Genomic DNA, 23,361 nt, shown 5'->3' with positions numbered 1-23,361 from the left:
CCCTGATCCTCTGCAGCCGTGACGGAACCATACCGTGCACGTGCAGATATTTCTGCTTCAAGTATCCCTCAGGCCCACGGAGGAGACGGAGGTTGCGGTCCAGCATCCAGACGAGGCGGTGGAGGAACGCGGCGAGGCCCGACCAGAGCCCAAGCCGAGAGTCCAAGGTCCGAGGTATCCGGAGGCCCACCCATAACAGAAGTCCGAAGTTCGTCCGTCCGGCGTCGAAGCAGTCCCGTCCAGTCCGAGGCCTTCCGTTCTTGCTGCCCGGTGAGTACCGTTGCTGGGGTAGTATCTAGACAGGGTCAATTTAATTGTCTCTGGTCCGTGGGGTTTGGTGGTACACAGATCCCAAAACGAAGTGTCCACTTCGGTGGATGCGGGTCCTGACGTGTCTCTTTATGAGACCGGTAAGTTTCGTACTGTTTCAGCAGTACATCTAGTTTCTGTTCTAGTCAGTTCTGTTCTCGAGAAAATTCATGTATTCTGTCTTCCGTATTCCAGGTAGTATTCTGTTCGAACTGATATTTTAAATGTTCTTCATGTATTTTAATGTTGTGGTATGAAAGTGGTGTAATTATCGTGTTCATTGTGTATTGTATTGTGTCTAGACTACAGTTCCGTCATGCCGTTGTTTTCTAAACTACGTCAGTTAAAAACCAGAAAAGGTTTGTTAGAAGCAGCAGTTCCTGTCCCGCCTAGGGACAGTCCAGGTCATTTTATGTATCAGAAGCATGGCATAAGTGCCATATTATATCTAGATTTATGGGTAGAGTATACCAAACAGTTAGAGGAAAAGTATAGATGGCCCGTATCAGGTACGTGGGATGCCGAGTGCATCATGCGAGTAGAAGAAGCATTATGGAAAAAGAAAGCCAGACAGTCACAGAAAGATGCCATCGAGTTATGGCGCAAAGAATCTCATAAAAGAACCGAAAAAGAAATCAGAAAGTCAGAATTAAGTAGAGAATCCTTAGAACGAGCCCAAGAAAGGGAATTAATCGAGATAGGTGAACGAGTCAAAACCGAACAGTCAGACAGACAGAGGCATGCCCTTATTAAGGGTATGTATCCTCTTCTTGCCGAGGGCTTGCCAAAAGCGACCCCAGAGGCATCCAGTAATTTTCCGCCACCATTAGTTCCGACCAAGCTACGTCACAAACCGACCGCAGCTGATATTTTCATCTCGTCCTATTTGGACGACACAGTCCCGGAATATGCAAATCCTGTTCCGCCAGTCCCTGTAAATCATGTAATTCCTGCTCCTCCAGACACCGGGGCACCCTTTGCAGTACCTGCTACGGTACCCCCGGTCCAGACTACATTACAATTTCCCGCCGCGCCAGTACGAAGAGTATCAGTCGACGATTCCAGTTTAGGGGCCGCAGGAGGAGGTCCTCCTGGTACCCCGCCACCACACCAACGTTTAACATTAGTCGAGTTACATGAATGTGCATTACAGCGTACGCCCAAATATAAGTCCGTTGCAGACATCCGACGAGCTCTTACTGAATGCCGCTATGATCCAGTCGCAGGTGATGATAGTACAGTTATATATTCCATCCGTGTAAGACGGGTGACCGGGTATTTGGACACCCTACCGGACATGAAAGAAGATCTAGACAGAATATATCGTTTCATCCGTACAGGGGATGATCCAGAAAGTATTAGCGAAGCCATGTCTCAAAGGAAAGCTGAAATCCAGCTCATGATATTAAAGTTTCTGATTAATTGTTTAATAAGGGAACAAGATTATCCGTCCAAAGATCCGGCCGAAATGAGAACTCTGACAAGGTGGAGTGATAATATAGTCGAGGGTAAACACAGAACTATCAGTAGTATAGAGAGTATGTACAAGAAAATTCGTAAGGAAATAATAAGGTTACACGAACAACGTAAAGCAGCACAAGTAAGCGAGAAAGAGAATGACTCTCCTACGGAAGAGGTAGAGGACGAGAACCCCGCCAGAATAGCGTATGTAGGAAAATCTAGATTTCCAGACCGCCATTTACGCCTAGAACACAAGTCAGTTTTTCATCATCCAGCACCAGAACAAGGTTCTCTAGAACAAGTATTTCAAGCTACCGATCACATTCTGAAATCACGAATCGGTTATAGTGAGTTAAGTACTATGCATGAACAAGAACTAGTCCGATCAGCAGTCCGATGGATTACTGATTCTACCACTTTTCCAGACGAAATAGTGGCACAAATGTTTCTGAAATTGCCCCCAGCCGAGCAGCGACTGGTGGGTATGTACATGATCCAGCACCTCATTACATTGTATGAGGGTCAACATTCTGATCCAGGTCCGTTACATGATGTCCTGAACGAGTTACTCCAGTATAGATGGAAAGGTTTAGGTACCGATTTAATTAGTGTCATTCTAGAACAGCGCCACAAATATAGTATGTTTTTGAACCCGCATTTTGTTCATGTCTCACCCCCAGAAAGTAAACCGTTTTACATAGATAGACAGAACCCGTTACGAGAAGTACACCCAGTCAGGACAGCAGGTGGTGAAATGCAACGAGTGTTTGTTTACACCCCGATTACAAAGATGGAACTCTTAGAAATGAAGAAATTAATTCCTTGTCATGACAAAGATCCAGCAGGGTTCCACCGAGAGTTAAAAGACATGCTCCGTATGGGAGAATATACGTATCCAGATATTATTAAGATGTTAAAGGTCCTGTTGCCCGCAGGGGTATACGAGAAACTCAAGGAAAAAGAATGGGAGGTGGGAGAGAAAAAGATCGATTGGGCAGTTCTAGAAGCTGAAGATAAGATACGAGTACCAGGTACCGGTCTTGGAGAGAAATGTAAAGAATTACCAGAATTGTTAATACAAGTTTTGCCCAGATTATTAGCCACTAAAAAGGAAGACTGGGATGCAATCTCAGCATGTAAACAGAAACAAGATGAGGACACTAGTGATTTTTATTCTAGATTTGAGAAATGCTTTATTATAAACAGTGGCTTGAAGACGAGTAGCGAGTCATACCCTCATCTTTTTGTTACCAAACTAGTCGAGAATTCAAGTCCACAAGTTAAGAATCGAGTTTTGAAAGTCGAAAGTACGTGGCAAGCTAGTACCCCGTCCCAGATGTTACAGATGCTCCAGTACCACCAGAATAGAATCAGAGAAGAGCAAGAACACGAGAGAAAACGTATGAAAGACACGAAAATGAAAGTACTAGTTGCACAATCTGTTCCTCAAGACAGTCAGAAGAGGGGTCCGAATCAAGCCAGTCATCCTGCAGCTCCCGTTTAAGGGACATGCAATTATTGTAAACAGCCAGGTCATTTCATAAACGAGTGTGCAGTCCTGAAACACAATATAGCTACCGGTAAGACTAAAGAAAGACCACGTCCGCCTAGACAAGAACAGGTTTCACAGACTTCTCAGCCACAGAATGCACAACAGACAGTTCCAGCACCGCAGCCTATTGCTGCAACGCAGCATGTTACACAGCAGATGTACCAGTATGCACAGACAGAGTATCCAGAGTATCAACAGTACTCATGAAACAGCCTAGAGAGGGAGGTAGGCTTGCCTCTCATCGAGATTCCTGTAGATCAAGAAGGTCCCTATGTTCATAGTCAAGTACTAGGGAAAGACAGAAAGTTTCTGATTGATACAGGGGCAAGTAGGACCACCATCAGTCATGCCGAAGTTCCAGGGGCTCCGCTCTCAGGCTCTAGAAATGTTTCCCTTGGATTTTCAGGAAAGCCTATTGTAAACGAGATTTCAAAGCCAGTTACTCTAGAAGTAGGCCCATTGTCCCGCACTACTGATCTGTTACTTACGAAGTCATGCCCAGAAAATTTGTTAGGTATTAAGACACTGAAAGAATTAGGTGCAGTCATATGTTGTTCCCCAGAGGGAATACGATTGTTTTTACGTGACTTCAAGGGTCACTATGTATTACGAGATTTTGATCCGAGATTGTCTAATGTTCCGCAGCATCTATGGGCGCAAGGTCCAACTGATGTAGGTTTTATGCAAATCACACCCCATCGTGTGACTCTCAAACCAGGTGTAGTCCTGCCACGAATCAGACAGTACAGATTGCCACCTGAGGCTGTAGCAGCCTTATCCAAAATTATTGACGAGCTCATGGCTCAAGGAGTGGTTGTAGAAACTGACTCCAATGTATGTAATTCTCCGATCATTCCCGTCATGAAACGTACTGATCCAAATGCACCCCCAGTATATCGATTAGTGATTGACCTTCGAGAACTCAATAAATGTATTATTCCCCAGTACCCAGTTGTCCCAGATATTTCATCCCTACTGACAGCCATTGATTCCGAAGCGTCATTTTTTACAGTCATAGACCTCAAGAACGCGTTTTTCAGTGTCCCCATTCATCCAGACAGCCAGTTTCTTTTCGGATTTTGTTTAAATGGAAGAAGCTATATGTTCACACGAGCTCCTCAAGGTTTCACAGAAAGTCCTAGTATTTACAGTCAAGCACTTAAGAGACAACTAGACAACATTCACATGCCATCAGACACTGCCCTGCTCCAGTATGTCGATGATCTACTGATCACAGCCCGTTCTGAACGTGCTTGCGAGCGAGCATCACTTACAGTCCTGTATTTCCTTGCCGAGATGGGGCACAAGGTGTCCCCTTCGAAGCTTCAATTCTGTGTCCAGCAAGTGATCTACTTAGGCCACTTACTGTCCAAGTGGGGTAGGCAGTTGACACCCGACCGTATCCAGTTAATAGCGAGTCTTCCTCAGCCCAAGACACAGAAGGAGGTACGTGCTTTTATCGGCCTTACTTCTTATTGTAGACAATGGATTCCTCAGTATGCATTTCTAGCTAAGCCACTGATACAGTTAACGACACAGGAGGCAGCCATATCGACTGTCCTCCCTTGGACATCTGAACATACACTTAGTTTCAATGAGTTAAAGAAAGCTTTATGCCAAGCTCCAGTTCTAGCTACACCGAACTACAGTAAGCCTTTTACACTTTTCGTCACAGAACGCGAAGGTACAGCATTATCTGTTCTCACACAAGATCAAGCAGGACAGTACAAGCCTTGTGCTTATTTTTCGAGCACATTAGATCCTGTAGCCCAGGCTCTACCTGCGTGCCTCAAGTCAGTTGCAGCCACAGCACTAGCTATCAGACAAAGTGATTCCATAGTATTAGGACATTCCTTGACAGTACAAGTTCCACACTCCGTGGAAGTTCTTTTAAACCGAACACAAACTCAGCACTTGACAATTGCACGTTTAACAGGTTATGAATTGACACTGTTCCAGCCACACATAGAAATCAGACGCTGCAACGTTCTAAATCCTGCTACACTATTACCGTCAGTTAATTCAAATCCTGCCACACACGACTGTGTGGAAGTAGTTAACATTATGACAAAGCCAAGACAAGATTTGACAGATATTCCATTACCAGATCCCGACCTGACACTTTATGTGGATGGTTCATGTATGAGAACAAGTACAGGAGAACTAGTAGCCGCGTATGCAGTGACTACTGACACTGAAGTTATAGAAACACACCGTATTGACACCCTGTCTGCTCAAGCAGCAGAGCTAGTTGCTCTGACACAAGCCTGCATACACGCTAAGAACCTGAAAGTTAATGTTTACACAGATTCACGCTACGCATTTGGAGTTGTACACGACTTCGGAGTGCTCTGGCAGGAGAGAGGTTTCATGACTTCTCATGGAACCAAGATTCAGCATGGTCTCCTTATTCAGGCTCTGTTAGATGCCATACATTTACCGACATCTATTGCTATCATGAAGTGCAAAGCACATAGGAAAGTTACTGACATTATTTCTCAAGGTAATGATCTAGCAGATCGCACAGCCAAGCTTACAGCACAGACTCCAGATATGCCAGTTAACAAGACACCGACACATACTCCAGATCCGACTACATGCATGACAGTTAAGGACCCTACTCAAGATGTCATAGATATCCAGTTACATGCTACTCCCGATGAAATCAAGAAATGGTCCGAACAAGGAGGGGTCCAGACAGATCAGGGATGGGTAACGAAGGGTAGAGCCACATGGTTTCTCCCCGACTCTATGGTTCAAGTCATTATCAACACCGCACATAGTCCAGCACATTTAGGAGAAAAAGCTATGTTAGACAGTATCCAGAACATTTGGTTCAACAAGCATTTACGAGCTGCAGCTAAGCAGAAAGTCCGTACCTGTATGATATGTTGCCAGTTTAATCCAGGTAAAAGTGTCCCGGTGGAACAAGGTGGATTCCAGCCCCCTGACCACCCTTTCGAAGTCCTCCAGATGGATTATATTCAGATGGAGCGATGTCGAGGTTTCAAGTATGTCCTTGTAGTTGTATGCGCTTTGTCCAGGTGGACAGAGGCATATCCAGTCCCAGATTACACAGCCGCGACCACTGCCAAGCAGCTGGTTCGTGAATTCTTCCCCCGTTATGGACTCCCTAGAGTCGTATATTCTGATAACGGCCAGCCATTCTCATCTGAGCTTATGAAACATATCTCCCTTTTGTTAGGGTACCAGTGGAAGTTCCATTGTGTACGCCATCCTGAAGCAGCCGGTCTCGTAGAGAGACATAACCAGACCCTGAAAATCCGTATTGCCAAAGTATGTCAAGAGAAAGGTGTAGACTGGTTGGTAGCTCTGCCAGTCGCTTTGTTTTATATGCGCATGGTCGCACATTCCAGATCAGGCCTGTCCCCGTACGAGGTCGTATTCGGCCGCCCCCCTAATATGTGGGGTACACCTAGACCTCGAAGTATTACAGATGTTTCAAGTAATATGCTGACAGATTACCTAGCTTCCTTGATGTCTGCCCTACACTCTTGTCGTTCACAGGTTGCTGCCGCATTTCCAGACAATACCGAGGTGGCACCGCATGAAATCGTTCCCGGATGCATGGTTCTTGTGAGGAACTTTGATCGTTCAAGTCCGCTGGAGCCTCGTTGGAAGGAACCCAAACAGGTCCTCCTGGCCACCCGTACTGCCGTCAAGCTGGAAGGCAGGAAGGGCTGGGTCCACCTGTCTCATGTGAAAAAGTTTTACGGACTAAAGACTGTTTCTAAGAACATTTCCGAGGATTTGAAAGACTGCCAAAGTACTATTCTTAAGGACTGTCCCGCAAAAGACATTGACATAAATCCCTCCCTGTTAGAGAAAACTCCGCAACAGGAGTATAAGCTAAAACTAAGGTCTAGTAAAATAAGTCAGCCAGTTTGATTGTCTAAGTCCTCCCCTAGGTGAAACGGTTAGACCGGTTTCTGACATGTATAAAATAGACCCCCATAGTGAGAGAGTTAGTCAAAACTCAATCCGATGTATCGTTTTTCTAAGTTTCATATTGTTTCTCAGCCTCATGACTACCTGCACAGGTTATGCATTTTATTTGTGTTTTCCAGTTTCTCATGTAAATAAGTCTTCTATTGCTACAGTAGAGCACACGTTTAGTGATCTGCCTCCTCATGAACTATCTTATCGTCTTGCTATGCGTAATAATTCCTTTATCCGCATGTTACATTATTCACACCAGACCAGCAATGCCACTAATTGTTGGGTGTGTGGTCGACTCCCCCCTTTCCAGACACCGAAGGGAGTTCTGCCACTCTTTCCTTATCCATTTTCACATAATGGTTCGTGTGGAGCATGGTCCACGTTAACGTCATCATCAACAGATATGTTTTTTCTTAACAGTACATGTTTTCCAGACAAGCAAGGTCTTCCCCATAGAATAGGGTTAGATCTAGAGAATGAAGTTTATAACTTAGGTAATTATTCTTCGAATTTCATGGTCCTGAATGTTCAGTCTGATACTACTCCAGACTTACCTGCTATGTCAGTATTACCAGTTAAAGGCGAATTATGTGTCCAAAAGAATGGTTCCGTACATGTAGGCCATAGTGATTGTACTACTATTGTCAAGTATAGTGACAGTAGGAAATCTATTTTCAAAGCTTCACGTCATTCTTATTTTGTTTGTGGTCAGACCGCATATGTTCGTCTGCCCCTCGATTGGGAGGGAACTTGTTACATTGCCTTCCTACTGCCACCAGTTTTTCTAGCCCCACCTGACTACCATAGGAATTCCCACCTAGTACATACCAGACACAAGAGAAACCTCCCGATTGTCGATTATACTGAAACTGCTCTAGAACAATACATAGATATCAATAAAGGTGTCTTCCCTTATTTAGGTACTGTTGTGAATAGTAAACTGATACGTAGATTAACCAGAACCCTCGAAGCAGTAGTGATTGAGACTACCTCTGCTCTAGGTAACTTAACCGAAGAGCAATCCTTTATGAGAATTGTCGTGCTTCAGAATCGTCTCGTCCTTGACGTCATACTGGCCGATAGGGGCGGGGCATGTAGAGTCATCGGATCTAGTTGCTGCATTTTTTCCTAATAACGCGCCGTCTGTTTATTCAGCTATAACCAGACTCCATAAGATTGCCCATATGTTACACCAAGATCCAGGCACCTGGACATGGTCCGGTTGGTTCTGGAATGTAATTTCCGCCTGGGGATGGAAAGTATTGTCCTTTCTAGGTATTGCAGTAGCGATCATATTTAGTTGCTGCCTCTGTATACAATGTGGCCCTGCGATTTGTGGCATTTGTGCTACCTCTTGTATTCCTAGTCCCAAGTCCCGTTCTAAATCCCGTTCCAAGAAAATTCGAGACGAGCAAATGATACTGTATGAAATGATAGATGGTATCATGAATATTGATGTTTCCTGATGGAAACGTAGTGACAAGGAGGGAATGTGGAAAAGTAAATTTTGCCATGTTCTGTGTCCCTACGTGTTCCCCATCTTATGTTATGTGTGCATGATTAATATGCATATGTATTCCCCATGTTCGATTAAAGACGCAATTACAGTTGTGTCCATCTCTAGTATGCCAGTTTCCAGTTCTCGTGAATACTACGAATATCAGGCCTATGTAAAGCTACGTTGCCACGTTTCTCAGTGTGCACGTTATTTCATTGTAAAGTCCCCGTTTCTAGGCCTCAAAAGGGCCCGGACACCAGATTCAGCTCCTGTCTCCTGAATCCTCGCTGAGGAGCGATACAGCCCCCACCTGTATTCCTGACCCTTCACTTACTTCCTGCCTCACAGTGCCCGGCTCGGCCTGGCTCTGCCTACGAGTCTGCCAAGAGCATGTTATGATTCTAGTTATCAGTCCAGCCCTCCTTCTCTGCATTTCTAAGCTACTGAATCGCATCAATAGTTTCCGTCATCGTCTAGCCTTTACGTCTCCATGTAAGAGAAATACTGTATTTATGGTCATTTAATATTCTTCAACACGCACTACATGTAGAATAATGCATGCACCAGTCTTAGAGTCTGTTAGCCTTTACCCCGATAACTTTTGGATTCTATCAACATGTCCTCTAAACATCAGATACTAGATATTGTTTAGGCACATGTCGCCCTGACTCTCCAGACTTCAGTCTCTGCTCCTAGCACAGAGTTCATAGCCCCCAGCTTCTCCTAGTAATACGTCATTGTCAGTTTGCGTGCACCATTAGGTTAGAGGTCCCGGCTCCTTAGGTAGCCCCCTCCATGTTTCCGCCCCATTTATGACATATTCTGTTACGTTTACATCACATGTATATGTATACGCCTCTTGTTACACCTACTTTCACCCTTATCTTTCGCGACTGCTATTGACCACACCCACTGCTCCGCCTACTGTATTCACTGTAATGCAATTGTTTTAGTATATATATGTTGTTCATTGTTATTAAAGTTGGCGCGCTCATTCCAGATCCTGCCCCCAGGCAGCTGCCATCCTATTCCCATGCAGGTTGTCCTGTTCCTGTCCTTTATGCTGTATTAAACCTGCAAACTCCTACTACCTCGAATCTTGACTCTTATTTATTGAGCTATCTGTTATTACTATGTCCAGTCAAACCTAGATCCGGTATTATTTATTTATATACCAATCCCTATTATTACTACCAAGACAAAACCAATTCCCGAGTCTAAGACTAGGCATCCTTTCTCTCTAGTCTAGTTCCAAAACTTCAAAGGAGTTATCGATTACGATATTGCTTGTGAAAACACGAGTCCTTCGGTTATGGTGCTTGCAAGAACCAATAAAAACCTTTATGTATCTCTAAGATACCACAAAGTAAGTCCAACTAAGGACTAGGAGACGCTCCACTTATACTTAACTGAAAAATATCGATGGCTTCACCAGAAGACTCGTCTCAACGTTTCGCTCTACCGAAAATTTCAAGGGTCCAACATCAGGGCGATAGCCAGGGCAGCAGTCCTTGTAGCCGTCGAGAAGCGGGGAACCTCGCAGTAAAGACCTTCGGACCACGTCGACATGCAGGGGTCGATGAGGTGGTGGGCCCTCCTCCGGAATTTTCACACAAAGCTCCTCACGATCTTCAGGCTGATTGGTACCACTGGAATCGCTCCAACGCTGGGCGCCAAATGAGGTACTGGGTTTTTAAGAACCGGTACAGAACCGGTAACCCAGCGGTGCCAGGGGATCAACACGCCAGAGACCTCGGGTTCTCCTGAGTCAGACCTACAGAAACTTCAGAGTCTTCCAGGTGAAGTCAAAGATTAGTTTATTGGCTGCAACCAAGGTGACAGGGTCCTAGAAGTACGATACAAGTATATTCAGGAGACTGCACACTTTCACAAAGTTAGGCTTCTCTTCTTATACACAATATTAACCCTTTGGCAAAGCATTCCTTGGGTGCGTGGTATTTCATTTATGGTTACTGTTTTACAAAAGAAAGCAGAGTCATGATGACATGTACATATTTCACGTCGTGCTGCCCATAACAAATCATCCGGCAAGGCCCAACATTTCATCAGATATCGCTGGACCCCTAATAAAAATGGTCACCTCCCCATCATAAAACAAGTGAGGAAAAGGAGTGGAGAAAGATGTGCGCGAGATATGGCAGGTGTGCGTGCTGAAATGGCTTTATGGCCGGTTGGGCCTAGATACTATCTTGCTCGGCCACTGGGAGGGAACTGACCTAACGAGCTCGGCCTGGGGCAATGGTTCTAACTTGTACTGGGGTCAGGAAGAAGTCGATTAAGGAGTATGTGTCCTTGTGGAATCAAATTCGACTGGATTAAGGCCTATGTAGAGGGCAACATGCAGCTAAGGGTTTAGAAGGTAAATGACGATTTCGAGGTGAAATCGTCACTCGAATATGCCGAAAATAAATGTACTTGATGTACTCGTCATTCTCGGTCTTTTGATACCAAATTCGTCCTATTTCGACGAAGTTTTTATTCTTGAGTCCGGTACTATTGCGGATCCACATTTTTCAGAACCACAAGAAGTTCATGTCGTCTTTGTGTCAGTGGAATTTTGACTGCTCTCCTTACTTAGTCGTATCATCTTACAAAGTTTAAGACTCTTCCAGTACAGTAGTCTTGCTTTTCCCTTTAAAATTTCCTCTTTTGTAACTTTTACCTCTTTCTTATCACTTGTTCATCATTCTCGTTGTCCTTAAGTTTAGCTCTTAGTTTTAAGTGCAACAAAGGTGAGGTTGGAGAACTCCATCGGACTGCAGACTTAGAACTGTAACAAAAAAAACAAGTTAGCAGGCCTTTTCCATCTATGAACTCATGATCTGGAACAACATCCCGGTATCCATCAGGACTACCCGACATTGCTCCAGTTTTGAAAGAGTTGAGGACTCCCTTCTTTAAAAATAATTTATGCTCATCTTTGGCCCTAGCTTTAGGCTAGGTTTGCAGTATAGAAATAACATATAGATACATACATAAAGAAGCTGGCCTAGCCTACACTAACGTTTGAATACTTTTGAAAAAACTCTTGTGAAAATGTTCATGGGAGAGTTGGGAATGGTTATCCCACCAGAGCACCCCTGGCATCCAGTTAAGATTTTAATGTTGTCTTATCAACAGTAACAAGTCCACCTTTTAAGCCACTATATCACTGCAAGCCTTAATGTGGATAGTTGTCTACCTAGAAGCAGTCTCTTCCTCAAACAGTTAGCAAACTACATGACCCATTAGTAGTTTGACCGTTCCTGCAAGTTTACAAAGGCAAAGTTAAATATGCACCCAGAGTTAAACAAACATGCACTCATGCTCTACATTATCAGAATTGAAAATGTATGAAAAATAAGACTTTTTTTTGCACCGGCAAAATTTGGCATATGGTTTTCTACTCGTGTGGAAACTCGGGGTGGGCGGAATTTCCGTAGTCGTGTTACGCAAAGCTCAGCGAACCGGTAAAAAATCTCTGAGAGCATGCAGAATTCTGCGAACACGCGGAATTGTTTGTTCTGCCTGTTCACAATGCTTTTTTCCTGTTTGCGTGCTCGGGGGGTAATATCTCATGAACACGCATTTTAAAAGCGTGAAGAAGCAAAAAATTCGGCGGATTGTGGAAGTTTTGGCAATTCGGTGTTCACCGCGGAACGCAAAATTACCCAAATTCCACAAGCGGAACTGCATTTACCGCCCAGGCCTAGCGGAGACACCACATAGAAATAACACAGGCTGAGTCCACGTGTGATAAAGATGCATTCATGGCTTTTCTACCCAACATACCTCGTGTAGATATTTGTAAAGCAGAAACATGTGGTTCTGTGCATCCTTTCATAAAATATTTCTCTGGTGACATCAATGCAAGGAAGATACCCAGAAGTGTTTAATTGTTCTAAGCATATTAGTAACTCAATTAGCAATTCTTTCCTTTCAATCAATCAATCAGCGGTTTATAGAGCGTGCTACTCACCCGCGAGGGTCTCAAGGCGCTGAGGGGGGGGGGGGGAGGAGCAGCTCCGGGTCAGTCAAAAAGCCAGGTCTTGAAGTCCTTCCTGAACATGTGGAGGCTTGGGGAGCGTCTGATGTTGACCGAGAGCTTGTTCCAGGTCTTGAGGTCCTTCCTGAACGTGTGCAGGGTCGGGGAGCGTCTGATGTTGCCTGAGAGCTCGTTCCAGGATTTGGCTGCGATGTAGGAGAAGGTTCTCCCATCGGTTCTGTTTCTGCAGATGCGAGGGACCTCTGCCAGGGCGAGGTCAGTGGAGCAGAGGTTCCTCTTGGGTACGTGGAAACATACTCGGTTGTTGAGATATGTGGGTCTGATGTTGTTGAGGGATTTGTAGGCGAGGGTGAGGAGTTTGAAGGTGATCCTCTTCTCGATGGGGAGCCAGTCGAGGCTTCTTAGGTTTTGGGTCATATGTTCGTGGCGAGGTGTCCCTAGAATGAGCCTGGCTGCGGCGTTCTGGACCTTACAGATTCTTTTAAGTTATTGCACAACCTGTGATGTGCCACAGCTTGCTGCAAATGGAAAATGTTACTCTCTTGCGAATACTGTCAGCTTGTCATGTTGCAGGCTCACATGCATCACCCACTTGCTGTATGGTTGGAAAGTATATAGGTTGCTCAGATTAAGCAGTTATTGTTTTGATTTTACACATATAAGCAGTCGTACTCCAATGGCGAAAACAACACAATAATTTAAGTTGGAGTCTGCGCGCTGATGCATTATGCCTTTCTGGTATGGGATCACAAGTCGTTCTCCAGATCAAAACTCAAATCAAAAAGTAATATTTTTTTAGTAAAAAACACGAGAGGTACTAAAAGTCTAGAAATCAGAGAACTACTGGAACCTAATTGTGTCCCATATTAATGTTCAGACCACACTGTTAATCTAAACAAGTGACAATGTCATGCCAGAGAAGTGAGACAGAGAAGATACAAAGTCTGAAAGACTAGAAAAAGTACCCATCAGCCCACTCAAAAGTGGAATCTCGTCATCTGGGTTGTTCAGTGTTGGAGACAGGTGTCCTGTAGGCTCCTCCTCAGGGAGAGTCTGAGGTTGCCTAATGATGGACCCTGGGATCAAGCATCCAACCAACAGAAGACAGTCTGTGAGCGGAAGGGGCAAAAGTTGCAGTGCTCAAAAGAAGAACAGAAAAGGAAAATAATCCTAGTGATTTAAAAATACCTACTTTGATGACATAAAGAAACTTTATTGGGTCTGACCATCAAAGTGGTATTATTAAAAGCAGTATGCTGATAGCGTGCAAGGAATTGCTATCTACCATGAATGTTAGTTGGTCGACATGTTTCAGCCTAGAGCGGCTTTCTTCAGGACCTATGATTTGCTACTGCAACACTTACTTATCGTGTTATAAGACGTGATTTACAACCATTCTCCAATTGATTAAGAGGAAAGATGGTATATCTTCTCCTGTGTATACAAATGTGGGAGACAAAAGTAAAACAGTATTAGAAATATGCATATCTGTAGCATACACTTCACAACTCTGTACAAGTGAAAAAAATATAATATGAAAAATGTAGTTCTCACTCACCCTCATTGTGGGGAGAAAAAACCTCACCTCACCTGGCGACAGCTCAGGTTGGAAGGAGGCCACGCACTGTAAATAAGCGCATGGATCTGAAGTTAATTTCAGGGCAACTATTATAGTCACACAAAACATTTAAAACATTTCATTAGTGATACTATTGAGGCAAAAAGGCAGAACTAGATTTAGAATGTACACAGCTATGGAGAGCGTCCAACTGGAATGTTCCATTAGGCCACCTCGCTAGCTGGTCAAAGTAACCAAGTAGCCATAACACAAGGGAACCAAGACGCTTTTCCATTAGTGCTTGGGTGAATAATTAGTACTCATTGAAAAAGTACCACACCTCCAGTACTCTGTCAAAGACAGAGAACAACCGCATAGTAAACCGCCATGACTCACCTCTCCGTCGTTGCCTCGGATTGAAAACTGAGCCGAGGGGGAGGTGAAGTACTGAGTTGTAAGCGGTGTTTTATTAGTAGGTGGCGGACCTTAGAGGGAACTCTCAATGCGAGCGTTTCTATTGGCTTGCTATCTGCACATAACATGAGCCAATGGTGGCAGTTCGGGCCTCCGTGCTGGGCTATAGGAAGCGATGAACTGTCGGCCAATGGAGGGCCATAACGACAAAGTTAAGTCCGTTAGGGTGGCGGACCTTGTTGGGAGCTCATACGCGGAGTATTCCCATAGGCTGGCTCTCCCGGCCAATAGGAAGTCTCAGAGCAGAATACCACTCGAATTCAGTGATTGGTTAAATGTAGACCAATTAGTAGGTGGCGGACCTTAGAGGGAACTCTCAATGCGAGCGTTTCTATTGGCTTGCTATCTGCACATAACATGAGCCAATGGTGGCAGTTCAGGCCTCCGTGCTGGGCTGTAGGAAGCGATGAACTGTCGGCCAATGGAGGGCCATAACGACAAAGTTAAGTCCGTTAGGGTGGCGGACCTTGTTGGAAGCTCATACGCGGAGTATTCCCATAGGCTGGCTGTCCCGACCAATAGGAAGTCTCAGAGCAGAATACCACTCGAATTCAGTGATTGGTTAAATGTAGACCAATCACGGAAGAGCTCAACTTCCGTGGTTCTGTCCAAGGGGATGGCGGACTGTGTAGAAGACTGGTTTCAGAAGTGTTGTTATGCGTGCAAAACCAGGGTGACGTCTGCGGTATTGCGCGGACCAATTGGGAAGGTGAATGGGAAGGAGAGTTAAATGCCGCCTTTCCATTCGTAAGAGAGCTGCATTCCCATAGTCATTTCCGAAGAAATAGCGCATTATGTAGAAAATTAATAGCAGAATTGTAGTAAATCCTTCGCTTGCAAATGTGGGTCACAGGCTAGCGCACAGACTCAAGAATGTGGTTAAATTTGAGCCAATGCCAAACAGCAATAACGTCAAAGGTTGGACGCGGACCAATAGGGAAAACAGTTGAAAGAATGGTATAATACGGCCAAAACAGAGTTCATTTTGACTAAAAGCATGTACTGGTCAGCCTGAATGCTAAACAGCTACCTTAACATTCAATATGTCAGTGCAAAGGGCAGTCGATCCTTCGTACAACATCGATCTTGCCGACAAGCGAAGGATTTACTACAATTCTGCTATTAATTTTCTACATAATGCGCTATTTCTTCGGAAATGACTATGGGAATGCAGCTCTCTTACGAATGGAAAGGCGGCATTTAACTCTCCTTCCCATTCACCTTCCCAATTGGTCCGCGCAATACCGCAGACGTCACCCTGGTTTTGCACGCATAACAACACTTCTGAAACCAGTCTTCTACACAGTCCGCCATCCCCTTGGACAGAACCACGGAAGTTGAGCTCTTCCGTGATTGGTCTACATTTAACCAATCACTGAATTCAAGTGGTATTCTGCTCTGAGACTTCCTATTGGTCGGGACAGCCAGCCTATGGGAATACTCCGCGTATGAGCTTCCAACAAGGTCCGCCACCCTAACGGACTTAACTTTGTCGTTATGGCCCTCCATTGGCCGACAGTTCATCGCTTCCTACAGCCCAGCATGGAGGCCCGAACTGCCACCATTGGCTCATGTTATGTGCAGATAGCAAGCCAATAGAAACGCTCGCATTGAGAGTTCCCTCTAAGGTCCGCCACCTACTAATTGGTCTACATTTAACCAATCACTGAATTCGAGTGGTATTCTGCTCTGAGACTTCCTATTGGCCGGGACAGCCAGCCTATGGGAATACTCCACGTATGAGCTTCCAACAAGGTCCGCCACCCTAACGGACTTAACTTTGTCGTTATGGCCCTCCATTGGCCGACAGTTCATCGCTTCCTATAGCCCAGCACGGAGGCCCGAACTGCCACCATTGGCTCATGTTATGTGCAGATAGCAAGCCAATAGAAACGCTCGCATTGAGAGTTCCCACTAAGGTCCGCCACCTACTAATAAAACACCGCTTACAACTCAGTACTTCACCTCCCCCTCGGCTCAGTTTTCAATCCGAGGCAACGACGGAGAGGTGAGTCATGGCGGTTTACTATGCGGTTGTTCTCTGTCTTTGACAGAGTACTGGAGGTGTGGTACTTTTTCATTGAGTACTAATTATTCACCCAAGCACTAATGGAAAAGCGTCTTGGTTCCCTTGTGTTATGGCTACTTGGTTACTTTGACCAGCTAGCGAGGTGGCCTAATGGAACATTCCAGTTGGACGCTCTCCATAGCTGTGTACATTCTAAATCTAGTTCTGCCTTTTTGCCTCAATAGTATCACTAATGAAATGTTTTAAATGTTTTGTGTGACTATAATAGTTGCCCTGAAATTAACTTCAGATCCATGCGCTTATTTACAGTGCGTGGCCTCCTTCCAACCTGAGCTGTCGCCAGGTGAGGTGAGGTTTTTTCTCCCCACAATGAGGGTGAGTGAGAACTACATTTTTCATATTATATTTTTTTCACTTGTACAGAGTTGTGAAGTGTATGCTACAGATATGCATATTTCTAATACTGTTTTACTTTTGTCTCCCACATTTGTATACACAGGAGAAGATATACCATCTTTCCTCTTAATCAATTGGAGAATGGTTGTAAATCACGTCTTATAACACGATAAGTAAGTGTTGCAGTAGCAAATCATAGGTCCTGAAGAAAGCCGCTCTAGGCTGAAACATGTCGACCAACTAACATTCATGGTAGATAGCAATTCCTTGCACGCTATCAGCATACTGCTTTTAATAATACCACTTTGATGGTCAGACCCAATAAAGTTTCTTTATGTCATCAAAGTAGGTATTTTTAAATCACTAGGATTATTTTCCTTTTCTGTTCTTCTTTTGAGCACTGCAACTTTTGCCCCTTCCGCTCACAGACTGTCTTCTGTTGGTTGGATGCTTGATCCCAGGGTCCATCATTAGGCAACCTCTGACTCTCCCTGAGGAGGAGCCTACAGGACACCTGTCTCCAACACTGAACAACCCAGATGACGAGATTCCACTTTTGAGTGGGCTGATGGGTACTTTTTCTAGTCTTTCAGACTTTGTATCTTCTCTGTCTCACTTCTCTGGCATGACATTGTCACTTGTTTAGATTAACAGTGTGGTCTGAACATTAATATGGGACACAATTAGGTTCCAGTAGTTCTCTGATTTCTAGACTTTTAGTACCTCTCGTGTTTTTTGCTGTCAAGTTGGGGGACTAGGTACTCTCACGGTCTATAAACAAACTCCCCTAGGACCCTCCACCACTCCTTTTGTCTTTTTGTTATATTTTTTTAGTAGTCAAACCCAACCCATGAGAGATCACCACATGTGAACGGTAGAACTACAAGCAGCAAATGATTGTTTACAGGTAGTAACATTTTCCTTCCTTCCTAGATATTACTGTCCACCTTTCTCATATTATAACCGTGCATTTCTTTCAAGAAATATTTCCCATGTATAATTCTCAGTGTTCATTTTATTCTGCAGCACAGCAGTCGCAGACAGAAAGTATGAATGGGAAAGAGAAACGTAAAGCTTCTGGAGGTCGGAAGAATTTTACTTATAAAATGAATGAAAGAAAACACCAAGGAATACACAGGACGGAGAATTTTAACAATAAAACACTACTTGCAAAGCAGAAAAGAATAGGCACCGGCCTAAGAGCTTATGCCTGTGCTGAGTGTAAGAAGACATTTACTGGAAAGATGCATCTTTTACTGCACGAACAAACACACATAGATCGGTATCCCTACACTGAGCATGAAATGAGGTTTGCTGATAAGGCAACACATGAAAAAAATCACAAAGGAGAGCGGCCCTTTTACTGCAATATCTGTGAGAAAAGTTTTACTCAGAAGGGAAATCTTCTACAACATCAAAGAATACACACAGGAGAGAAGCCTTATCACTGCACTGTGTGTTCCAAACCCTTTTCTCAGAAGGCAAACCTTGTACGGCATCAAAGAACACACACCAGAGAGAGACTTTATCATTGCACTGTGTGTTCCAAGTGCTTTGCTCATCAGACAAACCTTGTGCTGCATCAAAGAACACACACAGGAGAGAGGCCTTATAACTGCACTGTGTGTTCCAAGTGCTTTGCTCATCAGGCAAACCTTGTACGCCATCAGAGAACACACACCGGAGAGCAGCCTTATCACTGCACTGTGTGTGAGAAGAGGTTTTCTCGGAAGGCGACCCTTGTACAGCATCAAAGAACTCACACAGGAGAGAGGCTTTATCACTCGCACTGTGTGTAGCAAGAGCTTTGATCTTAAGGCAGCCCTTGTACACCATCAAAGCGTACACACAGGAGAGAGGCCTTTTCAATGCACTGTTTGTTCCAAGAGGTTTTCTCAGAAGGCGACCCTTGTACGCCATCAAGTCACACACGGACCAGAGGCTTCATCACTGCACTGTGTGTCGCAAGGGCTTTAATCTTAAGGCAAGCCTTGTACGCCATCAAAGAGCACACAGGCAAGGGCCATGACGCCGCACAGGATATGGAAACTGCTCTAAACAAAAGGTGGTGCTCAGCAACCTCAAGTACCACATACAAGATGGAAGTCTTCTCAAAGCACTGCCAAAAACCTTCATTTAAAAAAAGAAATGTGATCTTTTACATCATCTAAGAATCTACAGCTGAAGTTAGACCTCCCATGACATCTAACGATCCTTCCGGGCTGAGATCCTCCCTTTCCTCTGAACGTCAGAAGAGCTTTGAGTTAAAGGACAAACTCTAACGTTCACAGCGTCTCCAAACAGAATGTAGGTTCTTCAACGTCACTAACGTCACTTCACCAAGCAACAAACTTCACAGAGGCTGCTTCACTGCGAATTAAACCTGTCAGACTCTCATGAAATGTGTGCAGTGTTGAGGACATGTTACCAAGGGTGGATCATAAACTATCCTGATAGAAATAACTTCTAGGATTCAACAAAAAATTATTGAAAGACCTGAGAACATGGGAAAAAGAAACTAGGATAAGAAATAGGAATCAATAACCACTTGAGGACAAAAAATATAAACTCCTTTCATCACTAAAGCAGGAACATCTACTCCCGATCAGTATCTTCAGACCGGCTGTGTACATTTTCTGTACAACCCATCCAGGCTGAGAGATCAAAAGAGTATTCATAGCTGTCCAGATTCTAACAACTTGCAAAGGTGGCACCAACCATATAATTCTGCAGTTTCAACTGCTGAGACCGTTACACAATTCATAATGTTTTGAGATGGTTTATTCTGGTGAGAATTTTTTTATTTTTTTGATAATCAATTTTATTATCATTTTGAGAAAAAAAAGACAGCATACATCTTACACAGTAAAGCCAATTCCATCTCCAACAGACAGTAAAAAACCCCACAGTTGGGGTAGGAGTATTTATGCAAGCCACCCAAAGCTGGAAAGCAGCACCCCGTTACATGGGACAGCCAAAGCTGGCAATTTAAAAGAGTAGGTTCAGCCATTTGCCCCAAACCCTATGGAACCTCGCCGGACAACTATGTGTCTCAAAGAGGGGTTCCTCTTGGGCCGCGCACCAATCCACTCCCTGGCGCCACTTTTGCAGGATAGGGGGTTGGGCTGGGCCCAGGCCGCTACAATATCTCGTTTAGCCACAGCGACCGCCGTTCCTAGGCTAGGCTTTGTGCGAGGCTCCTCTGGGGTCACTCAGACACCAGTACCCAGGTCACTACCCACATTGGGGTGAGTGCTCGGAGCTTGCTGTGGCTGGTAGCAAGCCCTGGATCTGCAGTGACGTGTGTAGGAGAGTAGGATCTGCTTCTTATAGTTACCCCCACTTTTTGCTGATGTTTCAATGTTTTTCAACTTTAGTCTGGCTGGGGCCTTGCTATCCTGGACCCCAGCCTAGCTGCTCCCTCTCTAAAATGATTCCAAGTACTTTAGGTACACTAGAGTGTTGTGTATCGATTTAGATTCCGTATCAATTTCCCGATTCATGCCCTTATATAGGTACATTTCACATTGCCCTTATATAGGCATAGAAATCCAGTCCTTATTTAGGCATAGTCCATGCTACCCAAATACAGGCATGGCTACTTACATCCGTTCATCTACGTCACAACGAGTTCCTGAAAAACCAGACTCTGAAGCCTTTAGGACTTCCCCTTGCTTGGATATTGATTTCTCAAAGAACTCATTTATTATGCATGAACATCTATTCCTTAGGGGTTCCTTCGTGACGTTCTTATGCCCGACTTTTATGTCAATACTGGCATTCCTAAACACCTTCGAGGTATAAATATACCTTCACTTGCTATGGCAAGGCACGGTGCGGTTCGGCTACCTACTTGCATGACAGGGCTCGCCACAGCAAGTCCGGAAGGAAGTCAACTCCCCAACTGACGCACTGACCAGACGCGGTCATCCTCCTCACCGAGAATCCAGCTCCAGTGTTTCTGATTCCCTTTGCGGGGTGTTAGAGATCGAGTCCCGGGAAAGAGATACCAACCTCTCTCATTGTAAGGTATGGAACTGATTAGAACCTAGAGAAACCTTTGGCAATTCTTGGCACAACTAAACTAAACTATAGCTAAAACAGCACCTACTTCCTCCCTCATACTAGACTTAGGTTAGGTACACTGTGGTAGGATTATTTTAGAAGCACCAGTTGAGTATTTTAGCCTGTGTTATTTATGTATGTATTTTTATATATGTCATAGCTACATACCATGCTATTACAGTATTATTTTATATTACTGTTCACACTGTACGCATTATGCTTCGCATTCTGTCTTACGATTGTAGCAGTTCATATATCTTGCATGAGAAAGAAGACTATTCAATAAACCCTTTTTCTCGAAATGCCTATCTCACTATTTCTGTGCAACTCTGTAGAAACGAAACCTGCACAATTAACTGAGTGAAACTGTTATCTGTTGTTTCCACGACTCTGAAGATATTATTCAGACTCTGAGGGAAACAAAGTTGTCATGTTTATGCGATTGTCAGAAACTAATCCCTTTTTGTTCATTCAAGAAATTTTCTAGTGACCTCTGAGTTAGCTGGCACACACAAGTAATTAAGTTTAATATACTCGATAGAGACATACTGACCTCAGTCCTATGTCACAACTATAGTGTATATTATTCCAATGTGCAGAGCCTATTAGGTTTATAGGAACTACACTACATGGTGCCCAACGGTTTGGTAAGGCACTAATTTAACACTAGATACTGAAGTAACTCAGTTGTGCTTTTCTCAGAGACCCCTAGTCATAAAACTCCAATAGACGTCTGGAGTGGGTAAGGGATAATATCCGCCATAGCTGAGTTGGACGGAAAATCCTATCTATTAGCTTTTTGGTTTGTTCAACGTTGAAGGATACAGTGTTCCAAAATATTGTGCACCTTATCTTTGTTCCCTTGAAACTTGCTCTGAAACTTTCATTAAGCAATGTCCGAGGACAATAACACCAAAACCGGTGGAGCTACAGGTGACAACGCCGAAGCAGCTTATAACTTAACAGGTTTCCAGGAAACCGATGAGAATGCTGTAATAATTCCTTCAAATTTAAAGAAAGCCATCACTATAAAACTTATATAACATGGCCTATCATCAAGAGGTGGTAGAGCAGTTTTTGTGATAGAGGCACATGAATATCACCAGACAGAGGTATTCTATTCATGCATAGTCTTCCCAGAAGCAAATCCAGTAAAACGTATGTTTCACTTCTACAAAGAAGATGATCCACCAGAGGAATATATTCCTTTCAAGGATATTGAAATTCCATTCACATACCAGGAGCATGAGCTCTGGTTTAAAGGCGCCCTAAAACATTTAAATCACATTACCAGGCTCGGTCCATTAGGTAGACCAGGAGCAACATTGCCGGTTTTTGCCGTTACACACCTCATCCTGAAATCGAAGACTTGACAGACATAGAATTACTTGCTCAACTCAAAGAGTTAACCAAAATCTACAGACAATTGGTCCAATTTGTCATGTTGACTTTCACAGTCCAACCTCCAATAGTTATTCCAAAACAAACCTCTCACTAGGGGAATACACTAAAAATCAATCCACAGACTTTACACGAAGTCATGGGTAAATTGTCCGCAAAACATGAAGAAATTCCATTCTGGATAGATCACAAAATTAGTCAAATCGAAGCAGTATTTCCTGATACTCAAACACAACTTCTCATCCTGAGCAACTCTAGTAAGTACAAATGTCCATATCAATGACAGTCTTTTTCAAATTGTAAAGTTTCCATGTCTTATTTATTTTCCAGTTCATATATTTTCCAAATGTATCATTTCATAATTCAATCCAATCACCGGGTACAAATCATAAGATGTTCTTCAACATTACAAATAGCCAACAGATTTTGCCAAAACGTGTTTCGTCTGGCTCTTCGGCCAATGACTTCGTCAGGGCTAAAAGCAAGCAACATATAACCTTAAGTTCATATGGATACAAACCATGAAAAAATTCACATGGAAAGTCTTTTAAAGAAGCTCAAAAGATAGAACTTACAGAAAACCCAAGATAAAGTGCTCAAAAGAAATCTCCTCCAAAGTGAAAACCAAATGTTCTATTTGAGAATAGAAAAT

General features: G+C 43.9%; 1 protein-coding gene across 1 annotated transcript in view; it reads left to right on the top strand.

Moving 5' to 3' along the window:
• Positions 1-21,610, top strand: part of LOC144754766 (uncharacterized) — a 54,183-nt gene extending 32,573 nt beyond the window's left edge. Inside the window, exon 3 of the mRNA XM_078643004.1 lies at positions 18,270-21,610. Within this exon, the coding sequence (XP_078499130.1) occupies positions 18,270-19,042 (773 nt within the window). The 3' untranslated portion in view covers positions 19,043-21,610. The remainder of the gene's footprint in view (positions 1-18,269) is intronic.
• The last annotated feature ends 1,751 nt before the right edge of the window (positions 21,611-23,361 follow it).

This window comes from Lissotriton helveticus, chromosome 1_1, assembly GCF_964261635.1.
Source record: "Lissotriton helveticus chromosome 1_1, aLisHel1.1, whole genome shotgun sequence".
Taxonomy (NCBI): Eukaryota; Metazoa; Chordata; class Amphibia; order Caudata; family Salamandridae; genus Lissotriton; species Lissotriton helveticus.
The sequence above is the reverse complement of the archived record's forward strand: the minus strand, read 5'-3'. Positions and strand labels throughout refer to the sequence as shown.